We start from the raw sequence: 25,053 nt of genomic DNA, 5'->3' as shown, positions 1-25,053 counted from the left end.
CCCCCCCCCCAATGCCCAGCTGTTGATAGTACAGATATTCCTAATACTGAATTTAGTTTAATCCTTTATCCAAGTATGAGCAAACAAAGTTTGTGCCTGAAAGTATCTTCATGACTGGGGTAAGGTAGTACAACACCAGGCAACTCTTTGCCTGGTGTTGTACTACAGGACCAAGCTACCATCACTCCTATCTCAGTATCTCGCATAATGCAAAACACATCTCCTTGTGGATATGTATAATATTATGCATTAGGGGAAGGGCCGCTACCCATACTAGTTTTGACATTTACTGAGGTCTCTTCAGTGGGAGCCAGGCCCAGATGTGGAGATACCAAGCAGAAGCAATAGCGAGGTCATCTTTACCTATAGGAGTTGCCTATAGGTAAAGGGCAACTCCTATAGATAAAGACATTCAAATTATTTAAATTTACGTACTGGTAATTTGCATACTTATTCAGATGGTACATAATGGTAATATGGACAGCAAAAAAAAAGGTACAAACAGGATAGAAGATCAGTGGACTCCCCTTTAGCCAATTTCTGTATAGTATACTTAGAGAACAAGCACTTAACATAATCATACTCAAGCCAATCATTTGGCCATGCATTGATTTATGGCAAACCCCACATACGAACGGTCACAAGACTAACACTACAGTACTATGTGTGGAAAAGTGATTAAGGAGAAAAATGTAGCCTGTTGATATGTTTCTTAAAGCGTGGGAGGTTGTACTCAGTGGGGAAAAATAGTATAGGTGAGATTGTTCCAAAGAATAGAAGTGTTCAAAGTTGGACAGCATATGGGTGTTGGCCGATGACTGCTCTAGTTCATTTCATCTGTGGTTAAAAGAAAGTTGAGAAATGGTAGCAGCCAAGAGCAATGCCCATGAAAGTACCCATAGAAAGGCCAGCACTGAAACAGACCGCCTATGATAATGGATTGAAGGGAGTCTGTGAGTGCAGGTTCATCTATTAAGCAGATTGCCTCTTCTGAATATCACCAAGAATTAGAAGAGAGATCTTGGGTTCTCCACCCCAAATGTGGGAACAGTACTCCAAAGTTGAACAGATATAAGACTTATAGTGTTAAGAGTTGAGAGGAAGAGAAGTAATGTTTAGAATGGAAAAGAACACCAAGCTTTTTAGAGGCTGTGGCTGTATGAGTAGCCTCAGCCTCTAAAATCTTTGTGCAAGAATAAATGGGATGTGACAGTCAACCCAAAAAAAGAAGGAAACTGGAAGCTGGAACATTGTCAAAAATGAGAGGGGATAAGGTAGGATTTTTCTTGTGGGTAGTAAGGCAGGCTTGAGTTTTTTTGGAATTGAAATTTACTAAGTTGTCTCAACCACATTTGAACATGTTGAGGAAGTCGGTATTTACGTCATTGGTTCTGGAAAATCTTGAGGCATCTTAACATTAGAGTACTACAGGGCTTATTGAATGAGGAAGAGGAATGAAGAGTACTCTCATTGGCGAAGCTGTGAATAGGATTTGAAGTCAGAGAAAGGAGGTCATTGATGTTAAAGGAAGAGAGTGTGAGAGGAAGTCATTCTCCATGACACACAATGAACGACCAGTGAGGAAGCTGGCAATCCAATCACAGTGTAGAAGGGAGTCCATAAGGTGGCAATTTGTTCAGGAGACTTCAGTGCCAGACACAATCATATGCCTTAGAAATATCGAGATTGATAACGTTTCTCCAAATCTTTCCATTGCCTGGGCCCAAAGGTAGATGAGATTAGCTAGGAGGTTTAACATTGGCTGTAGAATGAGAATGGTAGAATCCATATTGTCGATCTCTAATTAACTGATGAATCTCCAGGTAGTGAAGAAGCTGATTGTTCATAACCTTCTCCATCACATATTAAAGTGCTGAGGTGAGAGCAATGGGATGATATTTAGATGGCTGACTTGTTTCCCTTTTTTTGTCTTGTTTAATTATTGGGTACAGGCTGAATGTGGGCTTGCTTCCATTCTGTTGGGTAGATGTGAGTACAATATAAAGTTTATATAGATCATACAGGATTGGTGTCACTTCTGGAGCACAGGTCTTGAGCACAACTGGAGGAGTACCATCTGGACCATGAGCTTTATTAGTATCAAGATTAATGAGGGTTTTTCTGATGTTCTTTTGACAAAAGTTCAGGGCATATAGTGGGCAGATTCCTTTCAGCACCAAACTGTAAAATTATTAGTAATTCATTTGTCTCTAATGAAAGTATTTCTATTCACATCCTTTCTCTCCCACATATTTGCCAATCATTTTGTTGGTTCACATATTTACATCAATTAGTAATTTAAATATACCATCCAAAATACATGATTCTCCTTAATTATTGTTTTGTAATATATCCCCCCCCCCATGCTGATTTGGTTCTCATGCAACCAATATGTGTGTGTGATATGTGAACATCTCATATTAGTGTATGGTCACAGTCAGATACTAGAAGGTAGTTCATAATTACTCTATAATCCAGTCTAACAGTATGGTATCCTAAAAACACTAATACATAGTCAGGACTGTTCCACTGATATTAGAGACCACAGTATAACTGTTACTATCTCATATATTCAGGATGCATCTGGAAAGATATCTGAGGTGCTTAATAAATATATGCTTCACGCAACATTCATACTATATATCAAACTAGTAACCTCACTTGTTCACCTGTTACATCCGGTAGTATATGAAGTGCCTTGTATACTTGTGACCTGGCTTACTATGGGTAGAGAAGATCTGTTGACATCTACTTTGGAGAACATAAATACACTTGCCATCACCAATAAATACATTTGCTGCTATCATTGTGGCAATTTGGGATTGCAGACCATGCTTTAGACACCCTTTCACACAGAATTAGATTGAGGGGAAAAATCAAAATGTTACATTTAAGTTATTACAAGTCAAAGATGCTTATTAAATAATTTAAGGAATTTACAACATATACAGGATATAAATTAAATTAAACTTTAATCTATATTTCCAATATTTCAGCAACGTCACGTTGCCATCTTCACAGGAACTTAAAATAAAGACACGTGCATGCAGGCACTACGCACAGTAAATGAGGACGAAGCAGGAAGCTATTGTTTCTCCTAAAAGTCCTGATGGTGCCCCCTACTGAGCTATGTAGGTATTCTTGGTCATTGGGATGAAGGTCTTCTGATATAAGTCAGAAAGTCTCCCAAATTTGGGGCAGTCTCATGCAACCAAATTTGTTGAGCTTTGGACTGTTTCTTAGGGCTAAGACTGATTCCATGAATAGCCTTTCAAATTTGAATTTACTATGGTGTGTTGCCATGGCTTTCTTCCACCGTATTCTGTGGTGTGTATTCAGAGCACGATCTGCAAGACCAGAGTGGCTGTGCTGGTGAAACCGGATGTGATCCTTGTGTTCTGAAATTCTGATATTCGCTGTCCTGCCTGTTTGTCCTACAAACAGGCAGGACAGCTTATAGCTGCAAGGGACCTGGTAAACACCAGGTAGGTCTAAGGGAAGTGGTTGGTCTTTAGTGGAGCTGATAAGGGATGCCAATTTTCTGTATGGTCTGTAACACGAGGTTAAGTCATGTTTATTTAGGATTTTGGTAATTTTTTCCGAGGTGCCTCGAATGTAGGGAATGGTAATGGATTTAGAGTAATCCTTGTTGTGAAGGGGGCGAGGGGGGTTGTGGTTTACTGGTTTCAGTATTTTTTGAGGGGGTAGCCATTGGCTGAGAAAGTGTTGAGGATGTGGTTTAGTTCTGTGGTTAGGGCATTGCCATTTGAACAGAATAAGTTTAGTCCTGTTGTGTAGTGTCTTAATAACTCCATATTGTTGTGAGGTGGGGGGATGGTGGTGGAGGGATTGTTGGGGACTGTATCTGCCTGTATGGGTGGGTTTCTATAAACTGAGAAAACCAAGGTTCCATCAGGCTGGCGGGTGACTAGTGTGTCTAAGAAAGGGAGGCTGTTGTTTTTCTCTTTTTCCAGAGTGAACTTGATTCTGGGGTGTTGGTTGTTTAAGTGTGCTAGGAAGGAGAGGAGTGTATCAGAGCCATATGGCCAAATAGCGAACACATCGTCAATGTAGCAAAGCCATGTGGTTGGTGTTTGTGGGGCAGAGTTTAAGGCTTTCTCTTCAAAAGTCTCCATAAAATGTTGACCAAGGGTGGGGGAGAGTGGTGAACCCATGGCTGTCCCCTCTATTTGTTTGTAGAATTTTCCTTGCCAAACAAAATAACTTGAGTTCATTGTGAACTGAAATGGGGCTGAGATATTGGGAGGAAATTTAGCTTGGATTAGCTCTAAGGTTTCTTTGAGTGGGGCATTTGTGAATAAGGAGGTGACATCAAAACTGACCATTATGTCAGTATGTTGGAGTGTGAGGTTTTGTATGCTGGCTTTGAAGTGGGCTGAGTTTTTTGTGTGTGATGGTGTGTTGCCAGTATAGTGTGTGAGCACTTTGGCCAAATGTTTAACTAATTTGTATGTGGGGAAATCAACGCCATCCACTATGGGACGTAATGGTACATTTTCTTTATGTATTTTTGGGAGTCCATATATACGGGGGGGGGGGGGGGGGGTATGAAGTTAACAGTTTTAATTTGTTAGTGACTTCTACAAGCCAAGAAGTGACCTTCTTAAGGAGCCTGTGGAGTTTTCTAGTTGGTGGTATTGTACTCAATAGGGAGGTAAATAGCCCGATCTAATAGTAGAGCTTTAAGCTTACCTGTGTAATCCTTTTGGTTAAGTACTACTGTGGCATTACCTTTATCCACTTTGGTGATTACTAGTTCTTTGTTTTTCTTCAATTCCTGCAGAGATTTATATTCCTTATTGGATATGTTGGTTTTTGGTGGTCTTGCTTTGGTGAGAACACAAGCTACATCCAGTCTAATATCGTTAGCAGTGTGGTTTGGAAGATGGCAGATCACGTGTTCAATTTGGATCATTATATCCTTGGCTGCTAATTTTCTGGGAGCAATGACAAATTTGTGGCCACGTGAGAGAGCGTTGAGTACTTCAGGCTTCAGATTAACTGAAGAAATCCTGCTTGCTCGTCTGCAAGGTATGCTTCCAGCTTGTTCTCAATCTTTTTGTCAGTATCATCATCATCACCTTACCAAGATGACTTGTCAAGGTGATTGTGATATAATTTTTACATTCTAGCTTATTTCCTTTCTTGTATAATGTTACTAATATTGATTTCACCCACTTTTCTGGCATTTTCCCTTCTTTCCATACCATATTACATAGTTGGTGCATTTCTGTAACCATACTTTTGCCACCATATTTTATCATTTCCCCAGTGATGTTATCATTACCAGGACTCCTGTTGTGCTTCAGCCATCCTGTTGCTTTTTCTATCTCTCCTCTTAAAATGTCCATATCACACTTGTTACTTGGTGGTGATATCTGCTTCAATTCTTCAGTCAGCTTCCCAAAGGCGAGTTATATTAAGAAAAACTAGATATCTAGTTGTTCTAATCATTTTGTACACCTCCCTAGTTTTATGCTCTCCATAGTGCTATCCAACATTATTGCATTTGGCTTCTAACTATTTCGTCTTATCCATTCTGACTACTTTTTTCACCTCATTACACTTTCTTCTATGTTGTTCCTCTATTTGTTCTGATGTATCCCTGCTTATCTTCAACATTCTTTTCTCCTGTACTAACTTCAGTGTTTCTTGTCTAATCCACTTCTTCTTGACCTTCTCTTCTTCTGGTACTGTTCCTTCAACTGCATCTTCTATCACCTTCATTACTCCTTTCACTCTTAGACTTGAATTTTTGTGATGATGGGATTTATATTTTCTTTTTAATTTCAACTTGATGTTTGCAATCACTAAACTATGATCCAAGTCTATATCCGCTCCTTGAAAAGTTCAACACTGCTGTACTGATGTTATCCATCTTCTTTTAATCATAATCATATCAATCATGTTCTTGGTTTTCCCATCATTTGATTGCCATTCCATTTTCTACAGTCCTTTTGTTGGAATCTTGTGTTACATATCATCATCTTGTGGTCTACAGCAAATTCTATTTGCTGTAGACCACATTTTTTCACATGCTTCATTTTTTTCTCTGAAACCATATTTTCCCGTGACGTTTTCCCAACCATCATTATCTATTCCGACTTTGGTATTCCAATCTCCTTCAGTCTTCAAATACTATATTTCAAAGTCCTTCAAAGTACATCTTGCTTAGGTATTGTTTCTATTGTCTCCGTCAGATAACTTTGTAAAATAAGTCAATATCCTCATCTGTGCTGCCAGATGTGGGTGCATATACTTGGACTATTGATATTTTAAATGGTTTTGCTTGAAATCTTGCTACTATGATTTGTTCATTGACTGGTTTGTATCCTAACAGTGCCTCTCTAGCTCTTTTGTTAAGAAGGAAGCCAACTCCTGCTTCGTACTTGGTGTCATGCCCTGACCATATGACTTCACATTCATTTATCACTCCTGACGATGTCCATCACATCTCCACCAGTCCTAATATATCACTCTGATATCTCTTCATTTCTTTGCGAAGTAGTTCTAGTTTTCCTGATATCCAAAGTGTCCATACATTACATGTTCCTACTGATAGTAGTTCTGTTAGTTTCAGTTTCTGTTTCCTTTCGGTATCCCACTTTTCGATCCAACCCCCGATCGCTCGATTGGTATCACAGACCCTGTTCATCCGGGCTACGTTCAAGCCGGCATGTTTTGGCTGTTGATCATATAGGCATCAGATAACAATCATGTTTTTTCTTTTTTGATCAGAGTATCAACAGTAGCACATGGAAAAGTAAAAAATGGAGGAATGCTTAAATAGAAAAATAATGCCTATCTGAACATACACAAAGCATTTAAAGATGTGAAATTACATAGCTCACATAGCTAAATTATTGGTATAAATCAATCAATAATAAAAGTTGTATTTTTTACTCTTTTATCTCCTACTTGGTGATAACTAACTACAAGTAAAATTTCTCAACATATAATTTGCTTATTTCACACCACTTAGGAGGTCCTAAATTTTTTTCCAGATAAGTGGATGTACTAAATATGCTGAAAGATTATGCTTTTCTTCATTTTCAAAAGGCTATCCAGTGTTATTGGATAAAAATAACAATGAGATCAGTTTTGCTTTATAGCCTTTGTGTAATATTCCATTTACCTGATATAATTATAGCATTATAATAAATTTAGTTTAATCCTTTATCCAAGTGTAAGCAAACAAATTTGAACCTGAAGTATCTTTAGGACTGAGGCAACTTGTGGTAAAGGTGGACCAAGCTCTCATCACTCTTTGTCTTAGTATCTCCCATAATGCAAAGCACATCTCCTTGCAGACATGTATAATGCTATGCATTAAGGGAAGGACCACACTAGTGATGAGAGCTTGGTCCACCTTTACCATGAGTTGTCCACCTTTACATGTGCTCAGGTGCACACTTTGTTAGCTTACACTTAGAAAGAATTAAACTAAATTTATTATAGTCTAACCAAGTGGGGAAAAAACAAAAACTTCCAATAATTATAGCATTTTGAAAAACTTTTCTCTCAACACCTTGTTGTATGCCTTTTCCAAATTTACAAACCTATGATGACAGATGCTTGTCATATTCACAAGATTTCTGAACTATTTGTCATAATGTGACAGTCACAATACACTTAACAACTTTTATTTGGCCTGAACACAGCTTGTTTTTCTCCAAGTTTCTCTTCCACAATTTTTCTCAACCTCTTTTCAAGAATGCTTGCAAAAATCTTACCCAGAATATTTAGGAGAGAAATTCCCCTGTAATTCTCATATTCAACTTTATCCCCTTTTTTATAGATGAGTACTATGAGATCTTTACTCCAATCATCTGGAATTTGACCTTCTGACCAAGCTCTCTGAATTATGCATTGTAGCCACTGCAAAAGTTTTATACTTCAATATTTATACATTTCTGGTCAAATATCATGTATTCCAGCTGTGTTTCCACATTTCCAGTTTTTGATGCTTTTTCTACTCTTGAAGAATTTGTCACTGCTTCTTTTGTTTAACATCTTTCAAAGACAGATATCTAGGATATCCTTAACTTCAGTTTTCATGTCACCTTTATCATCTTTGATTCTTTTTTTACATTACTCTTTCCTCCATTTCTTATCTTTTTCAAGCCTCGAGAACATTTTGCCACCTTCCTGATATTTATTTTCTACATTCTTTCCAAAGTCTTCCTGTGACTTTTGCTTAGCTATTTTGACACTTAGCATAATTCTGTTACATTTTTTTTCTGTATTTCTTTTAGGGCAGCTACTGATTTATTTGCTAGGAACTTTTGGTATCATATACTGCTTCTTTAACATCTTGTGTTCACCATGGTGCTATGTTTCTATCCTTGCAGACAACTTCACCACATACCTCCCTAGCTGAATCAATGTGTTTTCAGTTTGTCACTGACTCCAGTGTTTGGTTGTTGTTTTTTTCAAAGTGTTTCATTTTTAATTCAATATTATTATTTTGGTAATCTCCATGGAGTCAATAGACTCATTGTGGGAGGCTCATGCAATCAGCAACATGTTTATCATAATTAACTTTGAAGTTATTTACACTACCTACATTCACAATGCATTCAGGCAATGCATTCCACTCATCAACAACCCTCCATGTAAAAAATCTGCTCCTCACATCACATCTTTATACATCTTTCAGTGATCTCTCATTATTCCCATCTTAACATTCACTCTTTTTATAATTCCTTCTGTATTAATCTAGTAGAATCCCTTAACTAACTTAAAGGTCTCTATCATATCTCTTCTTTTCATCCTATTCACCAATGTCTGTAATCCACATTCTCTCAAATGCTTTCCATGACCTACACTCTTGATATCATTTTGGTCATTCATCTTTGGACCCTCTCTTGTGTTTCCACATCGCATCGAAAACCAGACGACCAAATCTGTCCATGTGTGATCAGACCAATGCCTTATACAGAAGCACCACCACCTTATCCCTACATGTCAGTGTACTTTTTATCATAGCAGCAATATGATGTACAGTCTTACAACACTTGCAATGTGCCCTTGGAACTTTAGTCCACTGTTAGCCATCACTATATTGTTTGCATAGTTGAGTCTATGGTTTACCAATAAAAATTGCTCAACTTTAATTTTTTTTTTTATAAACTTTCTTATATATAATTCTTTTCATTTTTTATCCTATAGAAAACTAAATAAAGATCACTTCCGGTTTCAAATTCTCTGTACACTCATATCCTGAACCAACATGAAGATATCACTATCAACAATGGCATAATCAATGAGATTTTTCTTATTTTTTGCATTTTCTCTCTGTTTGAACTTGTGTACATCTTTATGGTGAAACATAGTGTTTGCAATGACTAGGCCATATCCTGAGCAGAAATCCAGCAGATACTTAACTGTTATTGTTAGCTTTGCCCTTTTCTCCAAATTTTCCCAAAACATTGCTATATGCCAGGTCAGATTCATTTCCTAATTTGCTAGTTAGATCTCCAACAAGGACCACATTTTCCATTTTATTTATGCCATCTGCCTGTACTAATGATTTGAAAACTTGGGAAAATTTTCTGTAGAACCATAGGCACAAATAAGTTTCATTGTCCATTTCCCCATTTTGAAGTTTTCCCACATAACTGTACTTGAAACCGCCTTCCAGTCAAATATTTTATCTTCATGTTTGGTGTTGAATGCTATTGCTACTCCTTCCTTTCTTTGATCATTGTTGTCCAATAATGTTTTTATCTTTGTCTCAGTAATGTCCTATCCACATGTTACTTTTCAAGTTCTCCTGAAACTTCTATTTCCTTTCCATTAATACTCATTATACTGATAGTTCCTATCTTCAGTTCTTTTGATGGTGGGTATATTTTCGTTTAGATTTAGTTTGGTTTGTTTGTCAAACCAAACTCCACTTAATATCTCATTATCTTGAGCAATGTGGCATAACTAGTTTTCACTATGTAAAATTTTATTATGAATTCCACAAAACAGCTAGCATGCCATCATGTTTTCTGGCTTATGTATATTCGTTTTTTTTTTTTTTTTTTTTAATTCACCATTTAAAATCAGATTTTTTATTAGTTGTTTTTTTAATTCATTGCTTTCATAATTTATTCATGTTTTATATTTCTGCTGTTTGGTATATTTTTATGCTCATTATTGGTTCTTCACATTATTTTCAGCTCAAATTATGAAGATTGTTTTCCAAATATTCCATTATCTTTATCTTCAGAAATATCCAATTATCAATGATAAATACCAGATTTAACTCGTATGCATTTTTTTAAAATTTATACTAGATGCATTTTTCTCTACATGTTTCACTGTCTATATGGCTTACATCATCATCAGAGCAATGTAGAGGAAATACATCTAGTATAAATTAAAAAAAAAAAACATATATAAGTTAAAACCTGATATTTTTCATTCAAGTGAATTTGAAGTGAATAGGAAAAAAAAAAAAATCCAGATATGTCTGGTTAAAACTCTTTCAAATATTTAAAAAAAAAAAAATTAATTAGTATATAAACTTAACTTCTAGCGTAAAAAATATTAAAAAAGGAATGCTTTAAACTATTATGCAAATGATTTTAATTTCTCACAAACTGACTGCTGCAGTATTCAAGGATTCTTCATGTCATTTTAGAGGGTGCTTCCAGCTTAAAGTATGAACTTGATTCAATGCTTTATTTCATAAGATTAACTGTTGTGTGTTCAGAGAGGATAAAATTAATTGGCTTTTCAAGAAAGGAAGAATGATCAGATTTTTCTGTAGTTGCACTGTTAGTGCAACTGTCAGTGTATAGTAAAAACTTATTGATGTAATGAAGATGGACTTCATAAACTTTTTTAAATATAAATAAAGTTTCTGAAAAAAAAATGTATTATGAGTTAATAAGTTAATTGATCTTAATTGTTGTTTTATGGGTAGATCTACATTTATAAAATAATATTGTCAATATTATTTTTATAAACAGGACAGTTACAAATGAGTGTGTAGAAGAAACTAGATTTACCAGAAAATCTAATGGATTAGTAGAAATGAAAAGTGATCGCCCATCTTTAATTGTTAGTAGCACTAGTTGGACAGGTGTGTCATTTTTTTAATATTTTTATCAATATAATTTAATGATAAAAAAAAAATAATTTTTTTTTGAAGTAGTTTAGATGACTTACAATGGTAATAACAGGCAATCCCAAGAAGGCCTTAATTTCTAAAACTAACTATAAATTTGAGACCATATCTCACAAATCCATATATATATATATATATAAGTTAGTCTGAAAGATTTGGAATTTTTATTTATATGCAGTCATACTTATAGTAGAAATTACAAAGGTGCTCTTCACTATTAATGCATGGATAGCCAGTTTCATGAAGCGTAACTGTTTTTATCAACAATTCTGATTAATCACTTCTACATCATTAAACAATGCTCTTTTCACTTTATTTTTATTTTTAGGAACAAAAAATATTCTAAAGGTGTAGTAGATTGAATGAGTAGAGAGGATGGATGTGCATGTTCAGATTTTTGCATGCAATTGGTGCACAGAAGGTGAAGTGAGCAAGCACATTATTGTAGCAAAAGCAGTTGCTGTTGGTTGCTTTATTTTGCAATATATGTCCTTTCATAAATGCTCTGACATGAGGAATTTGTGAATTTCTTATGAAACAAATTCCTTCCTTATTGGTGTGGAAGAGGGAGGGTAGGAGAGGGAATAGAATATCTTGCATTTTCATCACTTTCTCCAAACTGTCCTTGCATTTTTCGTCATTCACAAATTTACTCTTGTTTTTGCACTATATGCTTGCCTTAACACTTCAACTTTTTAACCCGCCGTTAGGAAGATGGGGTATCACAGACCCCAAGGATATAGAAAGAAATAACTGTGACACTGCCACCTGACTAATGCCGGGTTAATACTCAGTTTTATGTAATATTTCACTTGGACTTTGTTCTTGATAAAGTGTCACAAATGCATATAAGACTGATCATTTACATTAATGGCTCTCTGAAGCATCTAAGAATGGTTAGGGATCCCTTATTCATCTTGAAAAAATCTCAATCACTCAATAAATTCTGTCGTATAATGCTGTGTTAATTTTTGGAATAGATCATTATTTTGATATAATTGTCAAGGTACGTACCACACAGTTGTTTAGAATGTCAGTACATGTGACATTAGAACCATTAATTCTCTAAGAACAGATATAATCTAAAACTGATAGCTCTTTCGCCGTTGGGTCCCACAACTTGGATTGCACCTCGTACCTCGTATTTTGAAAACTATTTGTACACCAGTAATATTCTCTGTTCATGTGGGGGGGGAGGCTGAAAATTCCGATAAACACCTAGAACATGGTTTTGACTGAATTCCTTCATGGTTGTTATCACAACTTTTCAGCACACCTTCATAAGTGCTTTAATAAATACAAACACTTATACTGACCAAGTGCAATCTGATTTTTAATGCAACACATCCTTTGCTTTCTGTTCAGTCTATTCCACTTAATGGTGTTGTTTTGATTTGATATTTTAACTCAACCCTGCAAAATTGAGAGCTGCAAGTTCTCTGAGAGAAGCTAATTCCAGAGTTCTTTGTTTGTTTGTCCCCCCCCTTTTCGAGGAAGATGTTTCTGAAGCTTTTTTTGAGTTAGAGCATTATTGTTTCCATAGAATTGTAAGAGTTCAGGCACCATGCAGTTGTTCAGAATATCAGTTCAAATCATAATAATCAACTTTGCACCATGATATACATTCAGCCTTCTTAGAATGTTGAATCACCATATTATTATAATACTCTAGATCAGAAATAGTTGTAGAAAGTTTTCTTTTTTCCCAAATGAAAAATTTTTTACATCTATCTTCAATCCAGAGTATTATAATATGGTGATCTGCTATTTTACTGGTTGTATATGGCAAATGTATGACTTCTACATAGATTTAGTATTCAGTATCTTTGTAGGTCTAGCTCCTGCTGATGAGATCTCAGTAAAGGTTGAAACTCTTCTGAATAGTAATAGATGGCAATATTCATCTCCCAATATAAGTGCACTGTGCATTGTAGGATACTGAGGCAATTGATGTAAAGGCCTCTATATAGAAGTGAACTAGTTATGAAAATACTTCACAAAATGCAAACTTTGTTTGCTTAGGTCAGAGGTCTTCAACCTTTCAGAGAGTGCAGGCCGCATTAAAAATTTCAGTGAAGCCCACGGGCCACTAAACTATACTGTGGTGTTTAGAATTGAAAGATGCTTTCCAGATTCATAAGGAACACTGTGCATTTGATACTTTACATAAAATCCTATAAAAATAAACTCAGCTTTAAGAGTGTAGGTAGGACTTGGGTTTATGATAAGTAAATACAATCAATACTTGAAAAAAGATAATTTAATGAAGAAAACGTTCATTTTTTACAGTGTCAATGGGCAATTTGACAATGTTTTTCCTTGACCAGCTTGTCGATGTTGGCATCAATGTTGGATCACTGTGCAGAGTATTCTCGAGATGTTGGTCCATAATCTGAGTTTTTGTCTTGGACTTCACATGCTTCATTCTGGAGAAGTACTGCTCATATAAGTATGTGCTTCCTAGCAAAGTGCACATCTTCAAAGCATGCCGGCGAAGATTAGGGAATGCATCCTCAGAAATGTAGTCTTTGTAAAATATAAGCATGGGCACATTGAATGATTTTTCTCTCAAAGAAGAATTGTTTTGGAGTTCAAGCAGCCCCATTTGTACCGAGCCTGGCATTTTGGCAGCTTTGATACTGAATGACATTGAAAATAAATCTAAAGAAGACTGTTGGTTACAAAAATCACTAAATCTCTCTTCGAACTCACTTCACAACAGGCTAATTTTGTAGCGTATTCATCAAGTGATGAACAGTTGGACTCAGCGAGAAGCTGAAAATGAGTTAAGTCTTTTTTTGCGAGTTGTGCCTCCCAAAGTTTGAGCTTGGCCACAAAAGCTTTGTGATCAAACAGAGTGTGCACCAGTTGATCTTTGGATTGTTGGCATGTATTTAGGTTATTCATATGCAACGAGATGTTGGTCACAAAGGCAAAGTCTTTCATCCACTTCAGATCGTTAGATTCCACAATCGGATTCCCCTTGGTTTGCATGAACTGCTGTATTCGCTCCTTAAGTCAAAGATTCTTTTAAGAACCTTCCTTCTGCTCAACCAATGGACATCACTATAATAAACCACATCACCGTGATCCGCTTCACACTCTTGGGGAAAATACTCTTGGAATTGACAATGATTCAATCCTCTTGCCCTAATAATGTTGACGACAGTCACAATAACTTTCATGACATTCTCAAATCCAATAACTTTCATGACATTCTCAAATCCAATAATTTTCGTGCACAAATTCTCCTGGTGGATTAAACATTGGTAATGGATGAATTCTTTTCCTTCTAGTTCTGGTACTTTCCGTAGCAGCGCAACAAACCCTTCATTCTTTCCCACCATAGCAGGGGCACCATCATTTACCAAACCCTCGAGGTTGGTTAAGCTGAGGTCGAAACGCTTTAGCATTTTCTTCGTGGCTTCAAGAATATCAGTGTCTTTTGTTGTTCCTTTCATAGATACAAGTGCTAGCAGTTCTTCTGTCATTGAATTGTTGATCAATGCCACGGACAACGATAGCCAGTTGTGTTGTATCCTTCACATCTGTGCTCTCATCTAAAGCAAGTGAATATCATGTAAATTCAGATGACCATTTTTTTAAAGTTCCTTCAATGCCATTCACTCTCTTCCCTCTGCCTTTTAAATGTACCCTGCTGGCATTTTAAATCGATTTGGAGACGGTTCACTTTGTCCACACGAAGCCGCCCTTCAAGGTGAGCGAAATTGGACACATACTTTGTCTCATAGTGTCGTTTTATATTGTACTCTTTTAACACTGACTCACGACAAATTAAACACACTGGCTTATCATGGCAAGTTCTTTGACACGTCGTGCTACAGTTACCCCAGACAAACTCAGTTTTTTAAACAGTTCCTTATTATTTGGGCACAGAATATCCCCAGCAGCGATGAGACACTCTTTCACAAACTCACCGTCCAAGAAGGCTTTTGATTTTTTAGCAATTTTTTCAGCTGTTACATAACTTACTTTCATGCATGCTTCACTCTCTTCCCTCTGCCTTTTAAACATACCCTGCTGGCATTTTAAATCAATTTGGAGACGGTTCACTTTGTCCACACAAAGCCGCCCTTGAAGGTGATCAAAATTGCACTTATGCTTTGTCTCATAGTGTCATTTTATATTGTATTCTTTTGATACTGACACTGACTCATGACAAATTAAACACACTGACTTATCATTGATCGTCACAAAAAGGTACAAATTGGTCCATTTTTCATTAAAAACTTGACAAGAATCACTTGATGTATGCTTTTTACTCGTAGACGCCACAGTGATGGCGTCTAAATACCGCAGTATAGCTTAGTGGGTTGCTGGCTTAATTGAAATTATTTTTTATTTAATTGCATTTTAATGTTAGTTATTTTTCAAAATGACCAGCAGGCCACGGCAAAAAGCTCTGTGGGCCATGAGTTGAAGACCCTTGACTTAGGAAAAGGATTAAAACACAAATATAATTTGAAAATTATATTTGGTCTTTATTAACTATAATTAACACAAAACAAATATTTGGATTATAAGACCATAGGTTTAATACACATGTACAAATTTGTTGACTAGTTTCGCTAGCAAGACTAGCTTTGTCAAAACTAACGGTGGAAAAAACTAATAAATGCAAAAAAACGAAGGAATACAGTAGCAGTTTACAACGGTTAGACAACAAAATTGGAAGGCACTGTGTGACATGGTATACATGAAGCGACATGCTTCAGTCATTATTATAAATACGTGTTACATAGTTTTTGGCATACTGTAGTTCTGCTAAACTTAATGATTTAATAAGATTTTTCCATATATCCTTTAATATTATTCCTTGGTTTCTGTTAAGGTTGTTTCTTGTTTGTAGGAGCACTGTAGCTTCTTTAAATATTCAGCATCTGTAATCTTCCTCCATATATGGCATTGAGCTGTTATCCCAATCTATAGCGTGGTTTGAAATTGAGAAGTTCCTTCTGTCTAATTTCTAAGCTTGAAGTTTGGCCTATGTAGGATAGTCCACACGGTACAAGGTATGCTGTAAACACCTGCATATTTGAAAAAAGGCACACTGTCTTTAGGGGATTTTAAAAACTGTCTGGTGGTAGCAGTCGGTTTAAACACCACTCTGATGTTATAAGGCTTTAAAATTTAGCTATTTTATTGGAGACTAAACCAACATAGGGTATGACAATGGTTGATACATACTGAGTTTCTATCCATTGTTGCTGGAGGTTGTTTTTATAGAGCATTTTATTGACTAAGTTTAGAGGATATCCATTTTGAGATAGAGATTTGGAGATGTGGGAAAGTTCTGTATGTACGTCTTCTTCGTCTGTGACTATGTTGTGGGCTCTGTTTTGTAGCATATGGATGATGCTGCATTTTTGTGTCTGATGATGATTTGAAGAATAATGGAGATACCATCCAGTATCTGTGGGTTTCTTATATATAGTAAGTTTAATATCTTCATTCTCTAATCTTTTGATAAGTATATCCAAAAAAGGTAATTGATGATTGCTTTCTAACTCTAAAGTAAATTTGATTTTGTCATGAAAAGAGTTGATTTTTTCTAAGAACTCATGTGAGCTTTCTACTTTTTCTCTCCAGATAATAAACACATCATCAACATACCTCCACCAGACTGTTGGTTTTGGAGTAATGTTAGCTAGAATATCATTTTCTAATTTTTCCATAAACAAGTCCGCACATGGTGGTGACAGGGAGACTGCCCATGGCTAGGCCTTCTAATTGTTGATATACAATGTTGTTGACTTTGAAGAAATTGGACTTAAGACAGTGATGAAAAAGTTGTATGATATTATTAGGAAAGAGTTCTTTTATAATGTCTATGACTTCTTCGACTGGTAAGTTTGTAAACAAGAATAGAACATCAAGACTTGCCATTATGTCTGTCTTGGATAGCTTAATGTTTTTAAGTTTCTCCACAAAGTGTTGAGAGTTCCTTATGTAAAATTCTGATTTTTCTTTGTAATAGGTTGGCGAGGTAATAGGATTGTCCCACTTTGCTAAGTATTGTTGCATGGGGGAGGAGATGAGCACTAGATTGTGGTTGGAATTACATAGGGGACCCACTACATTTACTGTGTATTTGGAAGGGTTGTTGGTGAGGAGGAGATCTAGGGTGTTTGTGGAGTGGTTTGGGTTATCTGGTATTCTGGTTGGCATGTGAACTATTTGTGTAAGGTCATTGGTGATAGCAAATGTTTCAGCATCTCTGCCTGCAAGATCTGTACAACTGGAGGAGGAAAGCCAGTTAATGTTGTGGACATTAAAATCTCCTAGGAGGATGATTTTGCTGTTGGGAAAGTAGGATTGGAGAAAATAAATTTTTAAGGAGAGGAAATTAAAGAGCTCAGAGTGGTTATGGCATTAGAGGAGTGATAGAGAGAGCAAGTGAATTTGAGTGGGGAAGGGAGATTTTCAATGAAAGAAGGTCAGAGTTGCAATTCCAGGTCAGGTGCTTTCTGGCAAAGTATGTTAAAGCGTTCAGTTGAAAGGAATTAAAGAGTGTGTAGTTCGGAAGGTTGAGATGAATAGTGCTGGTGGGAGGTGAGATTTAAGTTTCTGCCAAAAAGAGCAGGTGGGATTTGGTAGACTGAAGATCGTAGTGGACACCATTATGGTTGGAGTTAAGGTCATGGATGTTAGTGAAGTGGATATTCAAGGTTCTGTGGGGTATATATTTGACTGCAAGGTTCTTGCACATTTTCTATGCATTTTCTATATACTGGTCTCCATGGTGGCTACTAGTGACGTCACTTGATTTTTGCACCAATTTAACTTGTTTATAGTCTATGATTCAATTTGTTTCTCCATTTTGGCATTTTTCTTCGAGTTGTTTTTGAATTGCATTATATCCAAGTTTTGCTGAAAGTATGTATACATCCTGACTAGTAGGAATGTTAATGTTTGCAATATTACATCTGTCACAAAGACATCTTTTTCTTTTCATTACTCCCACTCAAAAAAGGTTTTTGTAAACCAGTAGTACATTTGTACTACAGTTTGGGCTGAGAATTTTTTTAATTATTTTTTATTAATTTTATATTTTTGTATATTTTGTATTTTTCTTTATTTTTTACTTCACAAACTCTGTTCTAAAGACCAAACATAGAACTTTTTCAAGCCACTGCAGGCTTCCAATAAGCAGGGTGGTGGTCTTACACTTTCTGATGAAATTCATCTCCCACCTAAAGACAATAACAAACATCCACGCCCAAAGTGGGATTTGAACCTTTAGCCTGTTGATTGAATTAGCCAGTTGGCTAATCTGAGCCAATTTCTATAGAAAACCTCTGTAGAATCTCTAGAAAAACAAGTACTCAACACATTTACACATAAACCAATAGTCTATCTATCTTATGACATAATAGATACATTTTTAGTGCATTTAGACAGCCAACATCCAAAAATACACTTCGCTATAAAAAAATTAACTACTGTCTCTTCTTGGTATACATGGTAATTAATTGCATGACTACCAAATAGTTCATTATCCTTTTCTGTTTATAGGAACCCCTCCTACACACACACACACACAGAAGATACTTATATAAGCAATCATGCTGTCACATTCCATCAAGATGGCATCCTCAAAACACTTATGCAGAACCAGGATTTTTTTGTTTGACACAGCTGAAATCAGGTAGTACCTTCACAAATAAGTTTTTTATCTGCTGGCTATGTTCTTCACTATAACATAGACAAAATGATACATATCTTCCTTTGTCTACCACACAAGATCACTGCAGAACTATTTTCATATCTTATATCTAGCTCTAGTTTCAGTACATCTGAAGTTCTTTTCAAATATAATCTCCGTGCAACTGCAAATCATACATCCAGCTATCAACCTTCATCCATTCTAAGGATCAGCTTTATCCTCTTGCACATTTATCCTCCTAGGGTGTATAAAGTTCCTTCCCCTGTGCCTTCAACTTAGTTTTCTTTGGACAGAATGGTAGATCTGTTAACATCTATCTTGAAAATAAAACCTCTACACATGATCATCTTTATAGCAAGTAAAGATGGACAGGCTGTGAATATTCCTTTACACAGGATTAAATGGAAGAAGACAGGAAAGGAAAGGAAAATTTTTATTGAAACATGACATTCTTTGTGGATTCAAAGAATATTGCATGTTTTTATATGTTGTTAAATTTTTTTATATTGTATCCCAGATGATGGAATTGAATGAAATTTGGTATCCAAGATCATTATTAAAATTTTAGTTGTTTCAGATACTAGAATCAGCTCTAGTTTCAGTAGTTATGATAACCCATGTCACTGTCAGTCAATCATAACAAAACACTTCTTTATGATTTTCTTAATCACTTTACTGTATTCTCTCATTTGAATTATACTGATTTAGATTGTTATATACTGACGTAGATTTTCCTTAGTGCTTAAGCAAAATGTATGAACCAGTTAAGTGTCTCGCATATTTACATTGTCATTTAGTATTTTTTTTTTTTTAAATAGAAGATGAAGATTTTTCACTGCTTCTTGAAGCACTGAAAGGTATGTTTTTATATATATAAATAAAAAATTAACATAGGTAATTATTCTCAGTTTTCAAATGAAAAAAAAAAAGAAAAAAAAAGATATTAATATAATACATTGGTGTCCAAAACCTAAGGATGAATATTATTTCTGAAGATTGCAACTTCAAATTTAGATGAATCAGCTTGTGGCAATTTGTATAACTGATGATTTTGAGTAAAAAGCAGGCACACATTCAAATTTTCAAATTGAATGCAAAGGGGTCATATGGTAGTACTCAACAGGATAGAAGGCAAAAGGCTACATTAAGCAAATTGTGTTTGAAGGAAGCTCTTTTTCTGAAGGAATAAAGTTGCAAACTTGGATGTCTTGTAATGTCTCAGAAATCATCTAGATCAGTGTCTCTCAACCTGTGGTCTGCAGACCACAAGTGGCCCACGACGATGGGACAGGTGGTCCTCAGGCAGACTCAAATTAATTAAATAAATATATATTTTTTAGTTATCCAAACAAATTAAAATTGAATAAGCAAGTAAAAATTATTGAAATCAAATGGAGACTTAAAAAACCAACAAATAGCATCAGAATGTTCAAAGGCAGAAACAATAAAACTATATTGCTGTTTACTTCACCCCTCTTTTATTACCCGTGATTCTGGCACTACAATAATTTGTAGTGGCAAAATGATGAATAATAAGAGAGGTGAAGTGAACAACAATATAGTTTTATGCTTCTGCTTTCCCTTGCTGATTTGTCAGATTTGAAGTGAACATGTGTTATCCACATTTTGAAAGAGTTCAGAAGAGCCCTTATTGATTTTTATTACTGAAGGTTTTCCTCCTTCAACCAAGGCTCAGTATACCTTCAGAAGTGCTAAATGATACTTGGACAAAGTATGTCGTGAGTTTACCCAAATGAAACAGGTGATGCTAACCCTAATTGTGATATGTATGTTGTAACGGCAAGTAAATCTGATACCATTAAAGTAGAAGAAACAAGCAATTCAAAGAAAAAATACAATAGGAAATATAACAGTTCATGTTTGGAATTCAGATTTACTTGGTGTGGAGATGAAAGTGAACAGAAACCTCAATGTGTTTGGTGTTATGAAGTGTTGTCAAATGAGTTCATGAAACCTGCAAAACTCCAACATTTAGAAACTAAACATTGTGATGTGAAAAATAAGCAAATTGAAAAAAAAGAAAGAAAAAAAAAGCCAATTTCAGTGATGCTTAGTGACATTAAATAATGGGAAAGATGTAGTTTTGCCCATGAGTTTGATTAATAGCAAGGCACTGGAAGCATCTATCTCTTAACCATGTCGCCGTCAATATGGATAAAATACATTACTCCTCTACACTTCGTATCCATCATATATTTCAATGTAATATCAATGGTATTACAATTTTAATATGCACTTTGCATCCAAGGTAACCTGGACGTATATATATGTTGGCCGGTTGGGTGGTTAAGTTTGCGCATAGCGAAAACAGGGAAATCTCATTCAATTGGGGAAAATTTGCTACTTCCAGCTATAAAAGATGTGATAAAAACTATGTTTGGCAACAAGTTACTAAAAGATGTTGATTTGACTCCTCTTTCAATGATACTGTAGGTCACAGAATTAATGATATGGCTGTGACGTAGAATATCAGTTAATCGAAAGAGTTCAGAAGAGCCCTTATTATGCGTTACAAATAGACGAGACCACTGATGTTACAGATGATGCGCAGTTAATATGCTACATAAGATATGCACATGATAACAACATTCATGTCAATATTCTGTTTTGTAGAACTTCGTCATCCTGAACAACTGGAGAAGAATTATTTCACACTCTCAATAATTACATAATACACAAAGTGATCCAGTGGGGAAAATGCATGGACTTCTGTTAGGATGGAGTTCACGTCCTTATGGCAGGTATAGTTGGTGGTTGTTTCTATGGTCAAGGAAGTGGCTCCGGACATGAATCGTGTATATAGTTTCATACATAGGAAAAGGTTGGCCTCCAAAGGAATTCCACCAGAATTTAAAACTGTGCTATACAACGCTGTAAAGCTAGTTAATTTTATTAAGGCTTGACCTTTAAATAACAGGTTGTTTTCAGTACTCTGTGATGAAATGGGCAGTGAATATATACAACTTTTGCTTCATTCTGAAATTCGCTGGCTTTCCAGGGGCAAAGTGCTAACAAGTTTATTTCAGTTAAGGCACAAAGTTTTATTGTTTATAAATGAACCTTATTCTAATTTTGCATCACTCCTTATTGACGAAGCATGGTTGTCAACACTATCCTATCTTTCAGACATTTTTTTTTGAAATTATATGAAGTAAATCTCTTCCTTCAGGGAAATTCTTTAACTGTTCTTGATACCTACAACAAAATAAAGGCATTCAAGGGGAAAAAAAAAAAACTGGTGTTGGAATTAATCTATTTCCAAAATCGGACAAAATTGGGGGTAAAACGAAAGTTACACAAAGTGATGTCACTGTAAAGCTCAACTCTGCTGGTGAGGATGGTAGTTGCCCATTTCCCGTATCTCATGCAGTCGCTTGCTGGAATATGCGGCTGAGCACACCGACTCCGTCGCATGCAGACAACATCCGTATGGTCATGGATTGTACAGAAACACACATCACAACGTAACGAATACAAGCAGCACACAGGACAGATATAAATAAAACCACCACACAATTAATGAATCTGCCAGATTTATGATGACCACTGTTGTGCCTCTGAATAAAACAGGACGGATATAATTAAAACGACCATCATAACATGATTAGTACAAATCACATGTGCACAGTATATACGGCACACGGTCGCTGGCAGGAAAATGCACCCAGCCACTCGATGGCACTTTGTGACTAACATCGTGGGTTGGACTGTTTATACACATTGGGAAGGACCTCACATAACAGGATGTCTTACATTTTTTTTGCTGGTCATAGAAAACTCATCAGGGAAATAAGGTGATTCGTATCGGCCGGAAGTGTGTGTGTGTGGGGGGGGGGGGCATTAATGGCTTTGGGATGTTCTGAGTGAAATTTTTGGGTATATGCAGGGAATGGGTTGGACAGGACAAGGGATATCATCCATGATGGAATCCATGGATGTTAAATTCGTATCAGTATTACGATTAATGGAGTAAGATAAGAGCAACATTTTTCCCTCGTCTCACAACGCACTTAGTGAATGGAGCAGTTTAGATGTCGCAGGTCGAATCAGAGAGTGCATGAAAATAAAAGTTCGTGAGTATGGGCAGATGAATGGAGATTAAAGATAAACATCGTTGTGGGCAGATGAATGAAGGTGTCAGCGGGATGGCACTGACATTCCCCATGGTATCATCATGCTAGAAAAGTTGTTGTGAGGTGTGCTTAATCGGTATGGGCAGATGAATGGGGATATCGGCGGAACGTCGCTGACATACCCATTCATTTACCCACAGCAAATCGGAAACTGATACCTTTATTTGTTTAGTAAAAATTAAAACTTTGTTCAGTGATAATACATTTTTAATCATTTACTTCCAACTTATTATGTTTCCATATGTATTCAAAACATGCTTACATGCTTTTAGATTTATTATGTTATAAAAGGCACAGTTTTTTTCAAAATGTTGGTAATCCCCACATACATTTAAAAAAACAATTACATAACTTAATGGTCCATAGAATTGTTTTAGGCATTTTACTAGTTCTTGGGCTTAGAAAGGTTGAGATATTCTGATCTAGATGATTTCACATGGGAAAGAATTATTGGAAAGCTTGAAGAAGGCTGCAGAATTACTGATATTGCCAGAGAGTTTGGAATCTCACATAGTGTTGTATGCAGGCTCTGGGCAGTATTTCAAACCAATGGAATGTTTTCAAGACATCAGTTGCAAAGAGCATGACGACAGATTTTTGGTAACAAACTATGACAAGACATCTGCAACAAGTAGCCCTATATGTCTGAAGACTTGTAGTCTTGCATCCCTTTATCACAGCTTATTGTAGAGCACATTTTCACTGGTGTTGTATATTAATTTGTTATAATACGAATTGCTTATAGTATGTGAAGAATTGCAGAATGCTGGCTGGAATTTTATTTTAATGCTTTCTATTACTGTAGAAAAGTGTCAAGTATATCTTTAACTCAAGTTGAGATCGATGCAAACTAATAAAATAGATAAATAATTATAAAAGTAACTCGTTTATATGAATATAATTTAAACAGTGGAATCTCGAGCTGTCATTGAAGAAAAAGGACAGCGAGTTCCCGTGCTTCTCTTTATCTCTTAATTATTCAGTGAATTGAGTTATTCTGTGTGTCTGATGGTTTATCAGCATATTAGCAGTCACTGCTGTTTGATGTTTGTAGCTGTGAAATAGATATTTGCTTAAGTTTACTTGTTAGGCATATATTTGAAGAAATTTAAGATGCATTTCTTCAGATATGAACAACTGGAAATTGTAATCCTTGGGAAAAAAATGGTATAATGAACACTGTTCCAGAGAACAGGTAGATGGAATGAAAGATGAGGAGAAATTAGTTTGATAAGTTTGCATATTGCCAATCAGCATTACATACTCTGTATGCTATGCTGATTGGCAGCTGTCTGTTTTTACATGTTTTGAGAAGTGGGAGGAAGTGTCACTACTCCACTAAACTAGCAGTTTAGTGGAGTAGTGATCATGAATTGACTATCCTATTCAATATTTTTGCTTGAGAGACTAGATTCCACATATCATTCTCACATTCACTCTTCTCAAGGGTGCCCTCACACAAACTCCTTGCTTCCATCTTAATTGCTTGAATTTTCCTGAATTTGCACTTCAGCATGCTCAGTGAACCAAGTTCTCTTTTGACACATCATCGAAACCGTTTAGATGCAGTCCATCAGCATTATACAAATCCTTCTTTCCATCAAACACAGACCACAAATCCTGTATCATTCCATCTGCACAACCTACCTAATGATTCAATCACCTCCTGTTCAGTTTTCCTCTATTATAGCATGGCAGGAGACTTAAAATCTTCACCTTCTTGCTCTTCAGTTTTGTGTGTTCTAACAACTCCTTTACATCCTTCGTCATAGAATGCTTCTTGCCTCTCAAATCATTTGTGCCAATCAAAGACAATCAGTTCCTTCACCTTACTTTTTTTTTTTTGCATCCGGATGGCATGACTAATATTGTGAATTTTTGCACCAGGAAACACAATTTTGTCACTTTCATTAAGTGCTCGCCTGATCATTGAGTTTAATGATACTTTAATATGTATGGAATAGTAGTTGGCGGACTAAGAATAAATAACTGACGTTTTGCTGACGATATCAATCTTCTAGCAGAAAGTGAAGAAGAATTACAAGAGATAACTAGCCATGTTTTTGGAA

The 25,053-nt window shown here is 35.9% G+C and overlaps 1 protein-coding gene across 2 annotated transcripts in view; it reads left to right on the top strand.

The window, feature by feature from the left end:
* The window catches only part of Alg1 (ALG1, chitobiosyldiphosphodolichol beta-mannosyltransferase), a 167,788-nt gene that overhangs the window by 110,471 nt on the left and 32,264 nt on the right, over positions 1-25,053 (top strand). For both annotated transcript variants that reach the window (XM_090404825.1, XM_090404819.1), the window contains 2 exons: positions 10,986-11,098; positions 19,649-19,687. In XM_090404825.1, the coding sequence (XP_090260951.1) occupies positions 10,986-11,098; positions 19,649-19,687 (152 nt within the window). The remainder of the gene's footprint in view (positions 1-10,985; positions 11,099-19,648; positions 19,688-25,053) is intronic.

The sequence above is a fragment of the Typopeltis vanoorti genome, chromosome 2 (genome assembly GCF_054136105.1).
Source record: "Typopeltis vanoorti isolate ZY-2024b chromosome 2, IOZ_Tvanoo_1.0, whole genome shotgun sequence".
Classification (NCBI taxonomy): Eukaryota; Metazoa; Arthropoda; class Arachnida; order Uropygi; family Thelyphonidae; genus Typopeltis; species Typopeltis vanoorti.
Note: the sequence above shows the minus strand (reverse complement) of the source record. Positions and strands in the feature narration are given on the sequence as shown.